General features: G+C 40.5%; 1 protein-coding gene across 1 annotated transcript in view; it reads left to right on the top strand.

Moving 5' to 3' along the window:
* COL6A6 (collagen type VI alpha 6 chain) overlaps positions 1-18,816 on the top strand; it is a 633,605-nt gene that overhangs the window by 386,057 nt on the left and 228,732 nt on the right. Inside the window, exons 8-9 of the mRNA XM_078663886.1 lie at positions 1,712-2,287; positions 14,640-15,212. Coding sequence (XP_078520012.1) covers positions 1,712-2,287; positions 14,640-15,212 — 1,149 coding nt within the window. The remainder of the gene's footprint in view (positions 1-1,711; positions 2,288-14,639; positions 15,213-18,816) is intronic.

Below are 18,816 nucleotides of genomic sequence, written 5' to 3'. Positions count from 1 at the left end.
TACACATAGGGGCCGATTCCGATTCGGTAAAATTCTCGTCCGTACAATTCGCATCCGGAGCCCTCTCCTTACGACTCGTACACACACCGTATGACTCGACGAGTACGATCCGGACCGGGGTATCAGGACGCGATCCGTACGGTCCACGTCAGTTAAGGGCGATTCGTATGGAAAAGCGCACATTCACATACACACCGTATGGTGCGTACCCCCCCCATGATCGCAGGGGTACGCGCCGTACCCCTGCGATCATGGGGGGTACGCACCGTACACTCAGCAGACATGGGGTACGCACCGTACACCCAGCATACATGGGGTACGGTGCGTACACCCCAAGATCGCGGGGTACGGTTCGTACCCCCCATGATCGCAGGGGTACGGTGCATACCCCCCATGATCGCAGGGGTACGGTGCGTACCCCTGCGATCATGGGGGGTATGCACCGTACCCGGGGGGGGGCGTTCCGTACCTGTTTCGGGGCGAACTCTGCTTTTACGGCTGTTTTCAGCTCCCGTAGAAAAAGGGTCGTACGGTGCGTACCCAACACAAATCGTACTTGCCGGTTCGGAAAAAGCAGCTGTACAGATGTCGCGTACAGCGTGTTCCGAGGGAAATTCGTACGGGGATTTGATTTGTACGGAGTCCAGCTCCTGGTACGAATCGTACTTCGTCGTACGTACGGGGGACGTTGCAGGGTACGATTTGCACGGGAAAAACGCTCCGAACGGCAATTTGCAGCGTTTTTTACCGGATCGGAATTGACCCCATAGTGTGCTTTGAAAGTCAACAAAGAGATCATTTCAACCAAAACTAAAACCAGTGGTTGGATATTCACAACAACGTGCTTGGTGCTTATTCTTTCCTTCTGAAGTAGCATTTATCTAACAGTAAAGCTAAGCTTATTACTCACCTTTGACTTCAACATTTCATTCACTATTTTTTATATGTTTCCCATTTTTTTAAATTTAGAACACTCTGCCCTTTGTGGGTGGAATTTTCTAATGCCAACATAGGCTTTCTGTTTTCACCTATATAGTGAACCCTCTTCCTTATAGGCGCGCACCTGGTGCCCAGGTATATGATTTGGGGTCAGGGCCTTTAACCATCGTTATATCCCTCACCAGAAGACTATAAGGCTATGGTATATTCAATGAACAGATGACAATTGTGTACGAATGGATTCTTAAGTGAACACCTGCATGAACAGATTAACACCTGGTGAAAGGTCATGATTTTCAGCCAGTGACACCACAAAAATATAATTGTTTCCCTTCTAAATTTCTGTACATTCAACGGTTTCTTATTGAAACAGTTTTGGAGTAGAAGGGCTGAGTGGTAAGAACACATCTCCCCTTCACCTGCTCCATGTTAATGAGGAGGTGTTAGATATACAGATGGGTGAATGGAGAGCAATGAAAAACATGCCTTTCATTGGTTTTGGTGACTGCAACTGCATGATTTTGTGCTATTCTTGATGATTTCCACCAGCTACTCCTGTTCCTCAGTCTCAGCAGAAACTGTCGCTGCAAAACACAAAAAAAATCAAAAATACATAACCTACCAAAAATAGGTGCATAGACCAAATAATGCCACCCAATCATTTCAGCTTTTGTAACACGGAAAATGGTCCACACCTAATCACCCATTAAAAATGTCTTACAGTGATATGTTGTACTTCTTTACTAATCCTTATGTCTTATCTTTTTTACAGAATGCAAAAGAATAGAGCGCGCGGACATTGTGTTTGTGATAGACTCTTCTGGCAGCATTGACGACAATGAATATACCACCATGAAAGAATTCATGATATCTCTGGTGAACAAATCCGATGTTGGCAGGAACAAGGTTCAATTTGGGGCAATGAAGTATTCAGATGCCCCTCAGACCATCTTTTACCTGAACGATTATAACACCAAGTCCAAAGTTGTTGAAGTCCTGCAAAACGATCCGCACATCGGAGGCAACACATACACAGCTGATGCTCTGCGGCACTCTGAGATGCTCTTCTCAGAGAGGTTCGGCAGCCGTAGAGCCAGTGGTGTCCCTCAGATCCTAATTGTCCTTACTGATGGAGAGTCCCATGATAAGGATCTGCTCAACGGCACAGCCAAGCGCCTGCGGGACAGCGGCATCATCATATATGCTATCGGAATTGACCAGGCAAACACAGAAGAACTGATGGGCATGGCAGGAACACCAGAGAAAATGTTCTTCGTGAACACCTTTGATGGACTCAAAGAAATTTACACCAACATATCGGAAGGTTTATGCGACTCATCAGTATCTGGTATGGTTTTTATGCTGCAATTTGGTTATTTTTTTAAAAGTATTTTGTAATGAGAAGGGTTTTTGGGAATGTACAATTTGCTATGGTATCCCAGAATGTACGGTTCTCTTACTGAAAGCACAAATTTTCCAGGATGAACTGAATTTGCAAACCCCGCAATTCACAAATTAGTTGTGGTGCGTTGAGGAGCGTGCACTTTGGTAAAAACATGCCTGTGATGTAGGATCTCCCGAGTGAAGGAGGGTTTAGAATGATCTGCAGGAAAGGTGAGTTTAAAGTTTTGCATAACATCCTGTTAGTAAAGATGTAGAAGATGCCCTGGGTCATTTTGAAAAACATGTATTTAGTTTCTGTTGACTACTGAGGGTTTGAGCACTGCCAGGTACACTCAGAATGCAGAACTCTTACATTTGTTGGCAGATGTGGGATCTGCTAATAAAGAGGTATCCATTCATTAAACAGGAAAAAACACTAAATCCGTGCCTTTTGGAGAACATATCTTTTTCCCTATTGACGAGCAGAATAAGTTGTGGAGTTAAATGAAAAAGTAAAGGGCAAATGATGGTGGATTCTCCATCTAGAAATGCTAGAAAAGCAGTTCCTTCTGCTCAGGTATTGCACAATTTTCAAATAGGGACCTGGAGGTTTTCAAGTAAATTCTGATGACTGTGGCAATACCTACTGATCAGTGACGCAGTCAAATGTGGTTAGAGCAATAACGCCATAGGTGCCCTTTCTGTGAGTTTACAACAATTAAAACGGAGGTTCTTGGGCCGGATCACTGACAAAATATCAACGGACTGCATATTAAGGTACCGAAATATTGACGCAAAAATATCGAAGTCAAGAATATTGACATCCTTTCTACATCATGGTAAGTACAAAAATATTGTAAATAAATATTGATGTCAAAAATATAGTTGTAAAAAATATCGTTGTTTTTAAATGTTAAAAATATAATGTAAAATAAAGTAAATAATACATATAATTAAATGAAACATAGTTAAAAATATTAAAACATGTTTAAAAGTTATAACGAATACATATAATGTTAAAATAAATTAAACATACGCATATATAAAATAATATATATACTTACTCCACAGAGTGTAACAGTAGGGAAAGTGTTGGATAGTGTAGGGGTAAAAATTACTATTCCAACTCCAGAGAGTGCAACAGTAGAGCAACGGTACTCTACATGTACATAAGGTTTAGCTTGACTCCCCAACTGAAAAGTTCTTACTTAACAGTGGGTGTTTTCATACCTAAGTTTGAAACTAGAAGATTTCAAATATAAATGTGGTCAATAATCTAGTAAATACACAAGTCAGAAACAGAGACCATATCATCTAGAACAGGGGCTTCCACCCTACTTCTGATAACTGAAAACTATCCTGGGGTTCTAACTAATATAGAGATTAGATAAGGGTACATAATGGTCAACCATCCCTCCTGCAGTATGCCAGTTCAGATACACTAAACATACAGATTAGACACAAAAAAAGGAGGCCATGCTGAATGAAAGAGCACAAAAAATGAGTAGAGAAAGAAAGAGAGATTGAACAAAAAAGAAGAAACATAGAAGAGAAATCAAGAATCAGGGAGGAAGACGACTATTGAGAAATGACAGCAGGACAAGAGAGGAAAAGTAATTATCATGTGCAAGTTATTCAAAGGCAGCTTTCAAGCTACTTGTAGATCCCGGTTGACCTGATGGAGACCTGATATAGAGATACGTGCATCATTACTTGGCCAAATTTTGTTTATTTCGGGATTTAGCCCCATAAAATATTTTAAAATAGTTTAAAAAAATGACACGTTTAAAACAAGTACAGCATCATCAATGGAAGTCATACAACTCACGAAACATTACAATAGTGCCGAAGAACAATAAAAAGCCAATTTGATCGCTTTCTCACAATCCAGATAGAATAGAAAAATGTGCTCATAACGAACTCAATTACTATGTTAGTGTCAGATTTAAGAACTGGTAAAGCAATTTGATAATGTTTAATTACCAGGTTAAGGCAAAGCAGTCTAATCCATTTTCTCCCAGCTGTCTGATAGGCTTGGCAGAAAAATAAAATATGTTACACATTCTTTGGCCATTATTGCATACATTATAAATGCCATTTTCTGCTGTACCAGGTTGCCACTTGCCAACAAAGGTATCGCTATTTGGTGAGATGCCAAATCTGAAGAAAACTGTCAGCAAATCTAGCCACCTCCCCCCACAATTCATTATTCAGGGACATCATTCCAGCACAGTGTTAAATAAATCAGTTTGAGTTCATCTTGTGTAGACCCGGTGATAGTCCATAGATCGTTCCCTAGGGCCCGATTCACAGAACTAACTTAAGACAAAATCCTAAACGTACTACTTTTGGTATTCACAGAAGGCATTTAGTTGTAGTAAAGTTAGAATTTTGTCATAAGTTTGACTTAAGACAAACTTAAGACAGACTTAAGACAAAATCCTAACTTAAGTCTGTCTTAAGTCTGTCTTAAGTCTGTCTTAAGTTTGTCTTAAGTTTGTCTTAAGTTTGTCCTAAGTCTGTCTTAAGTCTGTCTTAAGTCTGTCTTAAACCTGTCTTAAGTTTGTCTTAAGTCAAACTTAAGACAAAATCCTAACTTTACTACTACTAAATGCCTTCTGTGAATACCAAATGTAGTAAGTTTAGGATCTTGTCTTAAGTTAGTTCTGTGAATCGGGCCCATAGAGATTCGAGGCTTAGTTGATGGATCCACGATTTCAGGTTGCGCAAACAAGATGAAGTAAGACCAGTATCCAAGTTCTAATAGTTTCTAATAGGCCTATCATGTGAAAGTCTTATTCTATAGTAGATCACAGTTTTATTTAAAAAATATATATATGGGGTCTAAGGACAACAAGATACTCTGTTTTCTGTAATCCAGTGTAAAAAGGAGTGCAGTGGAAGTGGCCTGGAGGTGAGTGAGGATAATTTAACAAAGTTCTAAAAAAGTAATTTTCTCTCACCGTCAGAGCGCAAGCATTAGCCACACCATATTCTGCTCCATACAATCCTGCAGTTTGTGCCTTTGATCTGTAAACCTATTGGGCACCTGTCTGGAGAGAGATGGTCAATGCATTTTGAGTACTGCAGCATCTCTACAATGAACTATCAGATGCTCTTCTGTATTTGTGGACTCCATGAAACAGAAATGGATAACTTTATTCGGGAATATTCCAAGTTTTCTGTGTGTGCCCTTCAACTTCAACGCACCCCTAGAGCACTTATGCAGATTTGGGATCATATATTTGGCCTTGGAAGTGTTGATTTCCAGGCACGGTGAGTCACAGAAATCAATGATCTTTTTAAGTAAGTTCTGCAGGCCAATTAGGTCTCTGGATATCAATAAAGTATCATCAGTAAAAAGAACTGGATTTTTTTCACCATCTACTTCTGGAGAATCATTAACAATTCTTTGATGTAGTGCAGTCATTGATGTACAGTGTATGTAAAAAGGGTAGGCAGTACAATGCAAACTTGCCGTATGCCTCTATGGATGGCTATACATCAGATCAATTTGCCCTGTCTACTCCAACATACTTGTACATAGTTATGTGCATGGAGCCTTATCAGAATGAACAGCAGGCAGGTTAAGACACCCATAGACTCTAAAACACCCCACAGCTTGTCTCTAGATTGGACACAGCTCATAGATCTACTACTGCCATGCACAGGTATTCCTTGTTTAGTTTAACATATTTCCAAATTAGCAGAGTGAAATGAAAAATCATTATTGATGGTGAATATCTTCACCATGAAACCAGTCTGGAAAGGTGACAATATCAGGACATGACCATCTAATGTATGAGTTTGTCCAATAGTTGTTTGCAGACGATTTGGGTATTGTCTGATATAGTAAACCCCCTCAACCTTTTTAAATACAGGAATATAAATCTGCTCTAAGCCACGTTTCTGGATAATCAGCACCTTCCAGAATGGCATTAGATAACAAATTAATGAAAAGGACCCAAATGGTGGTCTTTGATCAGAAAAGGTCCCCGGTAAACTTGTCAGAACCAGGAGCTTTTCCACGGCAGGGGGACACTATGGCATGAATGATGACAGAAAACTAGACAAAAGCTAAAGAGAAAGTGAGACAAAAGGAGAGAGAAAAACACACAGAAAAGAGAAATAATGAGGGAAAAGGAAACACAAAGAGAGAAAGAATGTCAGGCATATATGTGGCAAGGTGGCACCAGTCTTTAAGCTTGCACTGGAGTATAAGTCTGTTCACACTGTGAAATTAAAGTAAAGCCGGGATTGATCATAGTATCACAGTTACTCCCAAGGATCTGCCTATGAAAATTTTGATTTAGAAAATTGGAAGTGACAATACCATTTGCCAATATTTAATTTTCCAGAAATATGTTAGTTCAAGATTGCAGAATATATATATATGGAAAATATGCTGCCAAAATACTTACTGTAAAATTCTCTGAGAAATTTTAAATTGAGAAGGCACGTTGTATTCCTTCACATTGTAAGGCCCGTCACATTAAACAAAGACAAGTCAGTCATCCTTTAGATTTAGATTTAGATTTTTAAAGTACTGAGGGATACTCATTTGGTTATGATAAGGAAAACAGCTAGACAAATCCCATTTGTAATGGAAGAAAGAAACTAGCTTTAAATTCATAACAAGACAAATAAACTGTTGCAATCATTTGCCGCTTCGAAAGCTAGAATTAGGAGTGTGGATTCAAATACAGTTGTTTTGACACTTCCACTATGAAAATCTGGAAGAATTACATTTCTAAATCTTTCAACTACCCATCTTGTTGTATACCTCGACCAGCCTCATCCTTTATCTATGAATGTTCTAGACATTTAAGAAAATGTATTAAATGGGCTTTTATATCTTCAGTTTCTTTGACCCTCTTTGTAATACAAATATATCGTAGGTGGGAAAGTAGAGCTGTTTATAACAGGGCTCGTATGTTTGTGTCTCAAGCTTGTCTTTGTGGTTCCTCTGTGCTACATGTGGTTTGCCAAGATTGTCTTTTGAGAGCTGCCCTTCCTTTTCACAATGGCCATATTTTAGATCAGTGGTTCTTGATCTTTTGTCTTCCATGAATCCCCCGTGAATCACTACTGGAAACACTGGAACCCCACCTAAGGAATTTCTATGATTGGAACCTCAAAGCAATACACAAAAACAAGAGCAGATAAAAATACACAAATTATGAAATATCTTATTTTATTCACAAACAAAAAACATGTATGAAATTCACAATAAAAAATACGTTATTTACCATTTTCTAGAATCTAACAGCTACAACCATCAAATATGCAATGACATTTCATACAAAAAAATGTACGAAAGTAGAAAGGAAAGAATAATTCCAGCAGAAGACAAAGAAAGACATACCAGTACACCTTGACAGTGATCCGAAAAGGTACAATATAACAAAGCAATAGTTCATTCAACATGCAAGAGCACATATGGTGGAGATGGGACCAGGCCTATTCAGGGGCAGCTCAGTCCGTATCCGCCTGGCTGTCATCAGAGCTCTGTGACAATAGATAATCATGAAGTGGTTGCCCTATAGGCTGCAGAGAAGCATATACATCACTAGTAGTGTCATACAATGTCATATCTCGGAGCCAGGCAGCAACAGTTGGGAAACGGGGACTCACCCGTAGAGTGCAATTTGCAGTTTGGCCATGAGGAAGGTAATGGCTGCAAACTGTCTCTGACCCACGGCCAATGGTCTAACGTAAACCAGGAGGGCCATCAGTGGATAGATAGTGTGACAAAGCATAGTGGATACAGTAGAGAAGTTTTCCCCCCAATAGCGTTGAATAACAGTCAATTCCAAGTCCGGTGTGAAAAGTCAGCTTAATCTGCTTTACATTTGGAGTAGTGGTGGGGTCTCGTAGAGTCAAGTTTGGCTAACACTTTTGGAGTAGTGTAGGCACAATGAAGAAACTTGTAATGCAGCACTTTGTGATGGTGGTTGTTTGACACAAGCTTAGTTTGCATACAGCAATAATACCAAGTTTTGTCAGGAAGGGAGTATCCCAAATCATGCTTCCTATGTTTGTCAAATTAGATGGCTTTTTAAATTCTTTCCCTAGATGGACATCAATGGCTGATATTGTTATATTTCTTTAAAATAAGCAATTTACACCTAAAGCTTTTGATCTGGAAAATACATTGCTAAATATGAATGATTTTAAGCTCTTGTAATGGCAATACTTATAGCTTTGAGGTTGCAAAATCTCCACCATGTACGCAATTAATTGCTTTGTTAAAGGACTGGGCTGCAAGGATCCAATGGTAAAGCAAACAATTATGTTGATTCTAGGTGGCAAATTACCTGCCAGTTGTCATCATATAAAAAAAGATCGAGCTCAAATATATGGGATTCATGGGAAAGACAGGAAATTATTGGTATTTACTTAAAATATTAATTAGGAATTTAAATTTCTCTCCACTATAAATATTAAAACAGAACAAATTCGTACTAATGAGGTAGATTTATTTTTTTAATGATCTGCAATATCATAAACTAATATACAATAATTGAGTTCCTCTATATATGTTGAGGACATTAAAAATGCTATAGACTCCCTCAGTCCGTAACTGCCTCGGGCCCTGAGACAATACTTTCAGAATTTTATAAAACTTTCCATACCAACTTCTCATTATATTGGTAATAGAGGGTGTGGTGCCTAGATCAGGTATCTACAGCCGATCAATCACAAGCTACCTGTAGTTCCCACAAACCTTCTGAGTAGCTCCCAGCTTTGAGTTAATTTTTAGGTCAAGCCTAGGCAGCACATGTGCTGCTCTGCAAGATATGCTGTATTCAGGTAGGGAGTTAAAGCTTCGACCATTCTCGGCCCATATTTTTCATTGCCTTGTGTCATTGTCCACTGTAAACTGTAGCTGTTCGTTGATCAATAGGCTTAGTAGTCCCTCCTTAGTAGCCCCTTGTCTCATTTTGCAACCGCCTATGGCAACACCCACTGTTAAGTGTGTTGTTACTCGGTAGGCATTAATTAGAGCCTCCGAGCACTATTTTTCTCAAATAGCATTGTTGAGACTCTATCTCCTAACGCTTTTTCTTTTTAACAGCATAGGTGCTGGCATTTGCAACGCAATCAGTCTCGGAATTGTGAGAGTTTAAACTATTCACATTGCAAGTGACAATGCCTTTTATTTATCCGTTTTAAAAACAACACATAAATACAAATCATTGTCATTTACAATGCCAATAGCTCAAACTCTCATAAATGCGAGACCTATTGCATTGCAAATGCTTGTTAACAAAGAACTACAATAAATAAGTGTTGTGTTTTCCTTTTAAAGTTAAGGAATGGTTGTTTTTATTTTACATTATTGTCAGGCTGCAGATAACAGAGCCTGCTAATGAGCAGTGCTACACTCAGTTTTATGACCCATGTGGGTCACAGAAGTGCAAAACTGAAACACTGAGGTATTTAACTTCTAAATAAAAGTTGTTCTCAACTCAGTATTGGAGCATGAGAGCAACATTATGTTTCTGAATGCTTTTAAATGAGAGAAAAGTAAAATGAAATGTTAACTTAATGATTAGGTTAACTCTTAATTTTAACTTTCTCCATTTTAAAGCATTTACAAACAGCAGGCATCTTGCTGCCAGTGCCTGGAAGACAGAGTGCCATATTTATAACTGAAAAATACAAATATTTTCTTTTAAATAGGAGAAATTTAAAGTGAAGAGAACTGTTTCTATGAAACATTGTCTTTATGTTTTTCTGTACTTTAAAATAAGCCAAATATGTCCTAATGGTTTATGAAGCATTTTTCTTCACCTCAAATTCCTCACATTTAAACAAATGACTGTATTATCCTGTTATAAAAGTGGCACCATGTCTACAGGCCACTGGACATAAAATGCCTGCTGTTTGTAAAGGGGAAAAGGCATTACATTGCGTCTTTTACCCCGCATGACATCAAAATGCAAGCGTTACAATGCATGCGTTGTAACAATGCATAGCCATCACAACACAATTTTTTTACAATGCATAGGCCTGTACAATGCATACTTTTACAACAAATTACTTTGTAAAGGCATGTATGGTAAAGGGATATGCATTTCAAATGTAAGTATTAGGTAAATGTGGGTTTTGGGGTGGTATGGGTAATTTTAGGGTTTAGGGTGGGTATGGGTTTTGGGGTGGCATGGGTAATTTTAGGGTGGGTATGGGTTTTGGGGTGGCCTTGGTAATTTTAGGGTTTAGGGTGGGTATGGGTTTTGGGGTGGCATGGATAATTTTAGAGTTTAGGGTGGGTATGGGTTATGGGGTGGCATGGGTAATTTTAGGGTTTAGGGTGGGTATGGGCTTTGGGGTGGCATGGGTAATTTTAGGGTTTAGGGTGGCTATGGGTTTTGGGGGAATGGGTAATTTTAGGGTTTAGGGTGGGTATGGGTTTTGGGGTGGCAAGGGTAATTTTAGGGTTTGGGGTGGGTATGGGTTTTGTGGTGGCAAGGGTACTTTTAAGGTAAAGAGTGGGTAGGGGTTTTGGGTTGGCAAGAATAATTTTAGGGTTTAGGGTGGGTAGGGTTTTTCGGGATGGCAAGGGTAATTTTAGGGTTTAGGGTGGCAAAGAATCCTCAGCAGCCGCCAGCTATAGATGTACAACTGTAACTAGCCCACTGTTTTTTTCCTAGTCAACCAATGCATTTCTCTGCTAATAGCCCTTCCTTGTTTTCGAGCCACAGGAGAAGTTCCACTTGGTTAAGCAGGTTTCACTAGCATGATCTGCACTCCTGTATCCATGCTCCTCTTTCCTATAGTTTTAAGTGGTGTGACCAAATGTTTGCTTCTTGAACATGATTAGAGGCCAAAAAATTAGGGCACAAACTCTGGTACCACACAAATCATAATAGATGCTTACTTGTGCCACTATGCAGTGCTCACTAGGTCTTCTAACTCCACCTGAGTTCAGTTACTTTCAACACCCTTCAGGGAAAATGTCTACCAAAGTTCCCATCTGTTCTAGGTCTTTTCCACTGCTCTGTCCCTCCTCTACAGTTGATAGTGGAATGGTCGTGCAAAATCTTTACAGAGATAGTTTATAACATTGACTTCCATTGGGTCTGTTCCTCTTTCGCCATCTTCAGAGCCTTGTTTCGGGATCCACTTGTCCCCCTTGTTCTGCTAAGTGTTATCTATGGCTGTCAAAGGTGCAAAAGATTTGGATACTTCAGCTGAGCTAGGCACACTATTTTTATTATTCTTCAGCTACAGAACCATCATAAGTAAGAGAAATCTAATCATGCCATTTGTCTTTTATTAAAGGATTACCTGTATAATGTTACTTTGGACTATCCTAACAAATGCTATTGAATCTTTTCATCCTTTTAATATATTTAAGGACTATGTTCGGGGGCATGATTGCAGACCACATGCACATTTAAAAGCATATTCCTGCACCCCAAATGCTTACTGTACAGCTGTACACAAACAGTCAATGTACCAGAGTGACAGGCATGGCAAGATGAAAGTTTACTATTTTTATAAACAAAGCGCATGAGGTTGGGTTCCCATAAGGAGCCACACTGTATCAGAGGTCAAAAATAACAGATATCCAAATGTTGAAATTCCTCAAAACTACTTTATGGCCGAATGGTCAGGGGTCTTTCTGTATGTCGTCCCCGACACCGAACACCGTACTCTCTGACCATATGGCTAAAAATAACATCTTGGACCCTTCCCAACATGGGTTCAGGCCTGGACATAGTACGGAGTCCGCCCTTCTCTCCACTACGGAACACCTGCGGAGGATTATGGACACCGGTCAGAGTGCTGCGCTGATACTGCTCGACCTCAGCGCGGCATTTGACACGGTCTCCCATCATATCCTACTGAGCCGGCTGGAAAGCATCGGGATCAGTGATCGGGCATTGGAATGGTTTCGATCGTTCCTCACGAGCAGATCTTTTCGCGTGTCAGCCCCCCCTTTTATCTCCCATTTACATGCCATTGGCCAGGGAGTCCCGCAGGGCTCTGCCCTCAGCCCATCCCTTTTTAATTTGTATATGCAACCCCTTGCGGCAGTGGCTAAAGAATGGGACCTCATGCTGGTGTCGTATGCTGACGACACACAGCTGGTAATCACCCTCACGGAGGTTCCCTCGGCCACTGCCACAAGATTTAGGGATGGGTTGGCGGCCGTTGCTAATTGGATGACGGCAAACTGCCTACAACTGAATGCAGGAAAAACCGAGGTGCTACTCTTGGGCAAGAACACCGGTTGCTGGAACGACCATTGGTGGCCCCCCTTGTTGGGTCCCACCCCCCCTCCCAAATCTCTGGTCAAAAACTTGGGAGTATGGCTGGATTCCGCGCTGAATTACCAAACACATACCAAAAAAGTAGCAGCTACATGCATTGGGTTGCTAAGAAGCCTTAACCCCATCTTAGGCTTCTTTGACCCCAAAACACGGCAGCTCATTGTCCAATCCACCATCCTTGCCCGGCTGGATTATGCGAGCGTCCTTTTATTAGGCGCTAACAAAGCCGAGACAACCAGGTTTCAGCGAATCCAGAACTCGGCGGCCAGGGCAATTGTAGGCCTTCCCAGAAGATGCTCTGCTAGAGCCACTATACAGAGACTCCACTGGCTACCTGTGGAAGCTCGCATTCAGTTTAAGGCACTTACCACGGCTTTCAAAATCCTGAAAACTGATGGCCCCAAACTCCTTCAATCGCTGTTAACACCCTACTCCCCCCAACGCAATCTTTGGTCCATGGGTCAACACTTAGTAGTGGTCCCTCGCATGAGGCTTTGCCGGATCGGGGGGCGCTCCTTTAGACTTATGGGAGCAAAACTGTGGAACTCCCTGCCCCCCCATATCCGCTGCCTCGACAACCTGTCCGCTTTTCGCAAAGCTATAAAAACTCACCTCTTTCCACTGCTGTAACCTTCACTCTCCCTATCCCCTCCCCAGTAGGTGTGCTATGGTTCTTAGCGCCGGGACGCCCCGTTGCTGGGGCAGCTGTCGCGCTCAACAAAACCTATAGAATAGAATAGAACACTGGTAACTTCTAGTGACTAACGACTAACAATGAGTCTGAAACAACTAGAACCCAAATGGATCACCCAAATTGTGGATAAGGTAATACACATTTGACTCCTCTTTCATTTGGTTCGCCAGCTAGTTTGCTGACTAGAAGCACTAAAATCTGACTCTGAGGTGGGGTCACATTTGCCAGGTGTATGGTGGCATAGATTCAAAGCTGCTACTTTACACTCCACCTGTGCTTATCTATGCACACTTTGCCAAAGCTAAAACAGCAGCAGTTGTATTCTCCAGACATATTCCAATCATCATTCAGATATATTACATGGGCCAATTAACACTTTCTGCTGAAACTATGCCTGTAAAATATTGCAAAAGAAGTATGCTTAAATGAGACAAGAGGTATTTAAAATGTATTTTCCTAGGTGCTTGAAAGCCCAGTGCTACTTTTCCCCTCTCCTCTTTGATTTGATCTTGGAAATCTTGCAAGTGGTTGGGAATGGAAGACAAGGTGGACACCGCAATGGGAGAAAAGCATTAGTTCTTCCCCCAACAATAGATAATTTTCCATGTATTCCTACCTGCTTTTATATGGGGATTCTCTGTCTCCATCATGCGGTCTAAATTGTTGTTTCTTCTTCCTTTCTGGATCATGATAGACATGGAAAAAAGATGATTGCAACCTATTTTTTCTCTTGTTGCTGTTTGCTGTTTAGATTCAATTATTGTTCAGCCTTTTCCTGTTTTTTTAAGGATTTATTATTTCTTAATCTCTTCCAGGCCCAGATTGAATACACGGTCTGTGGGGTTTCTTTTTATTGATTTGACTTTTTTTGAATGAATAATTTTCTATTTCTCAGTTACTTCATTCGCCAAATGAAGAATACATCAATGTTTGTCAATACTTCGGTAATTGCAATGAAAGATTTTTCTGAGGTATACCTTGTACTGGGAGATTTACAAGGGGACAGAAGTACTAGGAATACGGCAGTAACAATAACATGTAATTTTATCAGTAAAACTTGAAATTGAGATGCATGACACTGTTGAGGTTATGAAAACAATGGTTCAGTAAATCATATGTATTTGCCTGCAATTGTAATATGTGGTTTGACCTATTTAGGTGTAATAGTAGAGGATAACAATATTGATAAATAGGTCTTCCTCTAAAACCAGAGCCTTAGAGACATTTGGTCTATGCTATGCATACCACCATAGTGCTATTGATTCATGGATCAATGAGTCAACTTGATCATGACAAGCCTGTACACTGATGAGTTACTGTCCTGTCCTCTTCCTTTGCAGAGTGTGAAGTTGAAAAAGCTGACATTGTCTTCCTGATTGATGGCTCCACCAGCATAGACGACTCAGATTTCTCGGTGATGAAGAACTTCATGACATCAGTAGTGGCTGAGTTTGACACCCGGCCAGGCAATGTGCAGATCGGAGTGGCTCAGTATAGCCATAATTATAAAGAGGAGTTTACTCTTAATTCGTCATCCAAAAACTTTGACATAAAGACTAAAATTGGAGGTATTCAGCAAATGATGGGAAATACCTATATTGGCAGGGCTCTGGAGTTAGTAGACAAATCCCACTTTAACCCTCAAGTGGGAAGTCGAATCAACGAGGGCATTCAGCAGCTCCTACTTGTCATCACAGATGGCAAATCGCACGATGAGGTGTCCAGAGCAGCAGAAGCCCTGAGAAAGAAATCCATCAATATCTTCGCTTTGGGCATCGGGAATGTCAGCCACAATCAGCTACTCAAAATTGCTGGATCCCCAGAAAAGAAATTTACCGTTGATAATTTTAACGAGTTGTCCTCAATTAAGAAACGAATTGTCAGAAACATCTGCACAGAAGACTCCAAAAGCAGTAAGTGCCTTTTTTGTGTTTTATCTCATAATTTAGCTCATAATTTGAGGATCACATTTGTATATATGCCATGATTGACAGTCCTAAGGAAATATACTGCAAGAACATGGGGCCAGATGTAGGTGGCCGTTTCAGGCCATTTACCGACCGGTAACGGCCGATTTTGGCCGTTACCGATCGGTAAATGGGTGACAGGTATGTAGGGGGCATTTTTTTACCGATTCGGTAAAATTACCGAATCTGAGGCACCCAGATGTAGGTGGGACTCTTCTGAGTCCCAGAGGCCTTACCGAATCGGTATTTTACCATCAAATCCAATTTGATGGTAACATACCGATTCCGGTGTGCATGCACATGTGTGCATGTACACCTATGTCATGTGACAGGCAGACCTGCCCTTAGGGCATGTATGCCTGCCACATGGCACCCAAGCCTGTTTTGGGGGTGGCCAGAGGGTGTCAAAGTGACACCCCCTGCACCCTTGTGAAAATCAGTATTTACCGAATCGGTAATGTCCATTCATTCCTATGGGCTCCAAAGCCCATAGGAATGAATGGGCATTACCGATTTGGTATTTACCGAATCGGTAAATACCGAATATTTCCGAATCGTTATTCCAGCACATCTGGAATACCTACATATCCACCCCTCAGATTTACAGATTCTTAATTACCGAATCGGTAAAATTCGGTAATTAAGAATCGGTAAATCTATTCTACCTACATCTGGCCCATGGTTGTTGCCCAAGAGCTAACCGTGTAGACAGTTGCCAGTCCAAGACTTGGATTTATGCTGTCTGTCCTGAAGGTGTTAAAATAGGTCTCACTTGGTTAAGATATGCTGCGTGTTTGACCTACTGGTGTTGAAACAGATATATCCTGTCCATGTTGGCATTGGAATAACTTGATATGCTTGGAGCAGGAATAGTTTGTGGGTGATGGAGCCAGTATAGCTTGAACCTATTAGGATCTGTAATGCGATGCAGCAGGAGCTGTAAACTGAAAGTCTTGAAGCGTGTATCATCTGAATGTGTTGGAGCAGAACTAACATGACAGTATGGAGCAGGTCTAACCTGTGGGTACAAGAGTCTAAATTACTTTATTAAACTCTTTTTATTTGCATTTGAGAATAACACCACCCAAAATTAGCTAAAGAACTATGGGCTCGATTCACAAAAGTATTCTGAGACAAAATACTAACTTAATGACTTTCGTTATTCACAAAGGGCATTTAGGAGTAATAAAGTTAGGAATGCTACCATATTTAGCGCTCTACTTCTGGAGCGATTTCTACTGTCTCTTTTACTGCATGGGACAGCCATACATAGGAAAGCAGCAAATGTCAGAGAATGGCATAGCAGTCCCGTTCAGGAAATAAAAAATATCTCCCACATGTAAAAACAAATGTAAATGTTTTACTTTTTTTAAAACAAACCCCCAATTTCAGGATTTGTCTTGAACAAAATGATGGCTGCTCCACTATGCCACCAAGGAATTATTAAAGAGTGATTTCAGTAAATTACACAAGAAATCACGTAAAATAATACATGCTGCAAATGAGTTTGATTTTGCCTTTCTAAATATAATGTTGGATAAGATTGGGGTGGAGCAGGTTGCTGGTCTTGTAAAAAATGTAATTGGTAGAGGAAAATGCACCTGTTTAAGTCAAAGTAGCTCCTGAGGGATGATGTGGACAAGAAGGATCATTTTCAACATGAAGCATTCTACCAAAAGTGGAAAATGTCAGACAGATCTTTGTAGCACACGGAGCAGCTGCTGCAAGAGGGAATTGCATGTTAGTATCTAGTGGAGTGGTATCATGGATGCCCATTAGCTGTAGCCTGTGGTACGTGCCACAACAGGTTTGCCTTTTCGTACTCCTGGCCCCGCGCTTGCTATCCAAGGTCTCAGTAATCCTGAGGTCAACAACAAGAAGAGACGAAACTAGGCTTTAATCATGTCAGTCAATTTCTTCATTCTCCACTTCTTGCTCCCACTAGTCTCTTGGCAATGTATAGAAGACTCATGAGAATCTATGGGGTGAGCCAAGGGTTAACAAATGCAAGTTGTCACTTCTGTTTTCTATGACATCGTGGTGAACTGACGTTCACAGGGGGTACTGTATCCGAAATTGATGATTGCTTCATTACTATAAGACTTGACTTTTCTCCAAATCCAAGGTCCTACATAGAAATACAAGGAGCATTTGCAACCCTTAAAGTATCCAAACTCTTCCAGCAAGAACCGCAGTTAGTGGAGAGACCAATAACACTAGGAAAAAATTGATTTCGAGGTCACTAAGCAGGCTAACAAATTCATTTTTAAAAGGCAATTAAGAGGACTATAAGAACACTTTTTGGGCGGCTAAAAAACTTGCGGAAACTCAATTGTGCTAGAGATTTATAAGATTTCTTACAATCATTATATAAAAATGGTTTGAGATAGAGTAAATTTATATGAGACCTTAGCACCATGCAGAATATCACTGAATTCTAGGAAATGCCATATAAGCCTATCTATGGAGCTGATGACGTAGTCCTGATAGACATCGCAGGTCACCCAACCAATAATTTCACCACTTATGTTTCGGGCCCATATACTTCAATTCACCATATACATTGATCAGATGACCTTACAATCTACTACCAATAATCATTGAGTCCCTTTCGATTATCTCCAGTGTACCCGACTTACCATCCACCGTTACGGGTACCTATGACCACGATGGGTCAGGGAGCTAGCTGTAAAAGGAAAGGCAGCAAAATACAAAACCCAACATTAAATAACTTTGATATTCATCAAATGACCACGGACAACTGGGAAGTTTTAAGAATTTTATCTAGAAATCAGTTTCGGAAATTATAAGGTTTATAGTTAAAAGGCAGTCAATAATCAAGATGACAGAAATCACATATCCATAAAGGAACAAAGTAAGGGCAAACATTTAGGTTTTCTAAATGATAGTGCGACAGAAAACACGCTAAAAATGGAACTTAAGAATAGACATCTTTAAAGGGGCAAGTTTATGCAAGTATACATTTATACTACGGAAAACATATTTCATGAATATGAATGGGAAATTAGGAATCCTAAACAACTATAATAAGAGTGGAAAGTGGAATACGCTATAACTCTAGAAAATTACTTCAGTCAGTTTTATACGAGAAAATTATAGACCACATCAGAAAATTGCAAACTGTAATGGAGAAAATGATTTCTAAAAGGTAGGGTAACATAGGAACACGCTATGAAATTAAATGCAAAATGACTTTAGGATATGCAATGGTTGCGGGAAGCATGGGAAATTATCCTGTGCAAAGGTATGTCTTTATTTAAGCAAAGACAGAAAATAGAAAGGTGCAGTTTAGAGTTTTCGGCAAAGATATTTACCTAGACTGGTGTGAAAACCAACCCTGGCCACGGGTCAGTTAAGGACAGGAAATACCCCCAGGAAGGACGGACATCAACGGGACAGCAGGTGCAGAATGGACACCCCAGGACAGGACAGGAAAACCAGATTAGGATCAGGACAGGACCACCAGGATACGACCAGCACCCGCAGTTCGGAAGACACGCCTGCGCTCCACCCTCTCTGCAGCTATCAG

This window comes from Lissotriton helveticus, chromosome 10 (assembly GCF_964261635.1).
Source record: "Lissotriton helveticus chromosome 10, aLisHel1.1, whole genome shotgun sequence".
NCBI classification, from domain to species: domain Eukaryota; kingdom Metazoa; phylum Chordata; class Amphibia; order Caudata; family Salamandridae; genus Lissotriton; species Lissotriton helveticus.
Note: the sequence above shows the minus strand (reverse complement) of the source record. Positions and strands in the feature narration are given on the sequence as shown.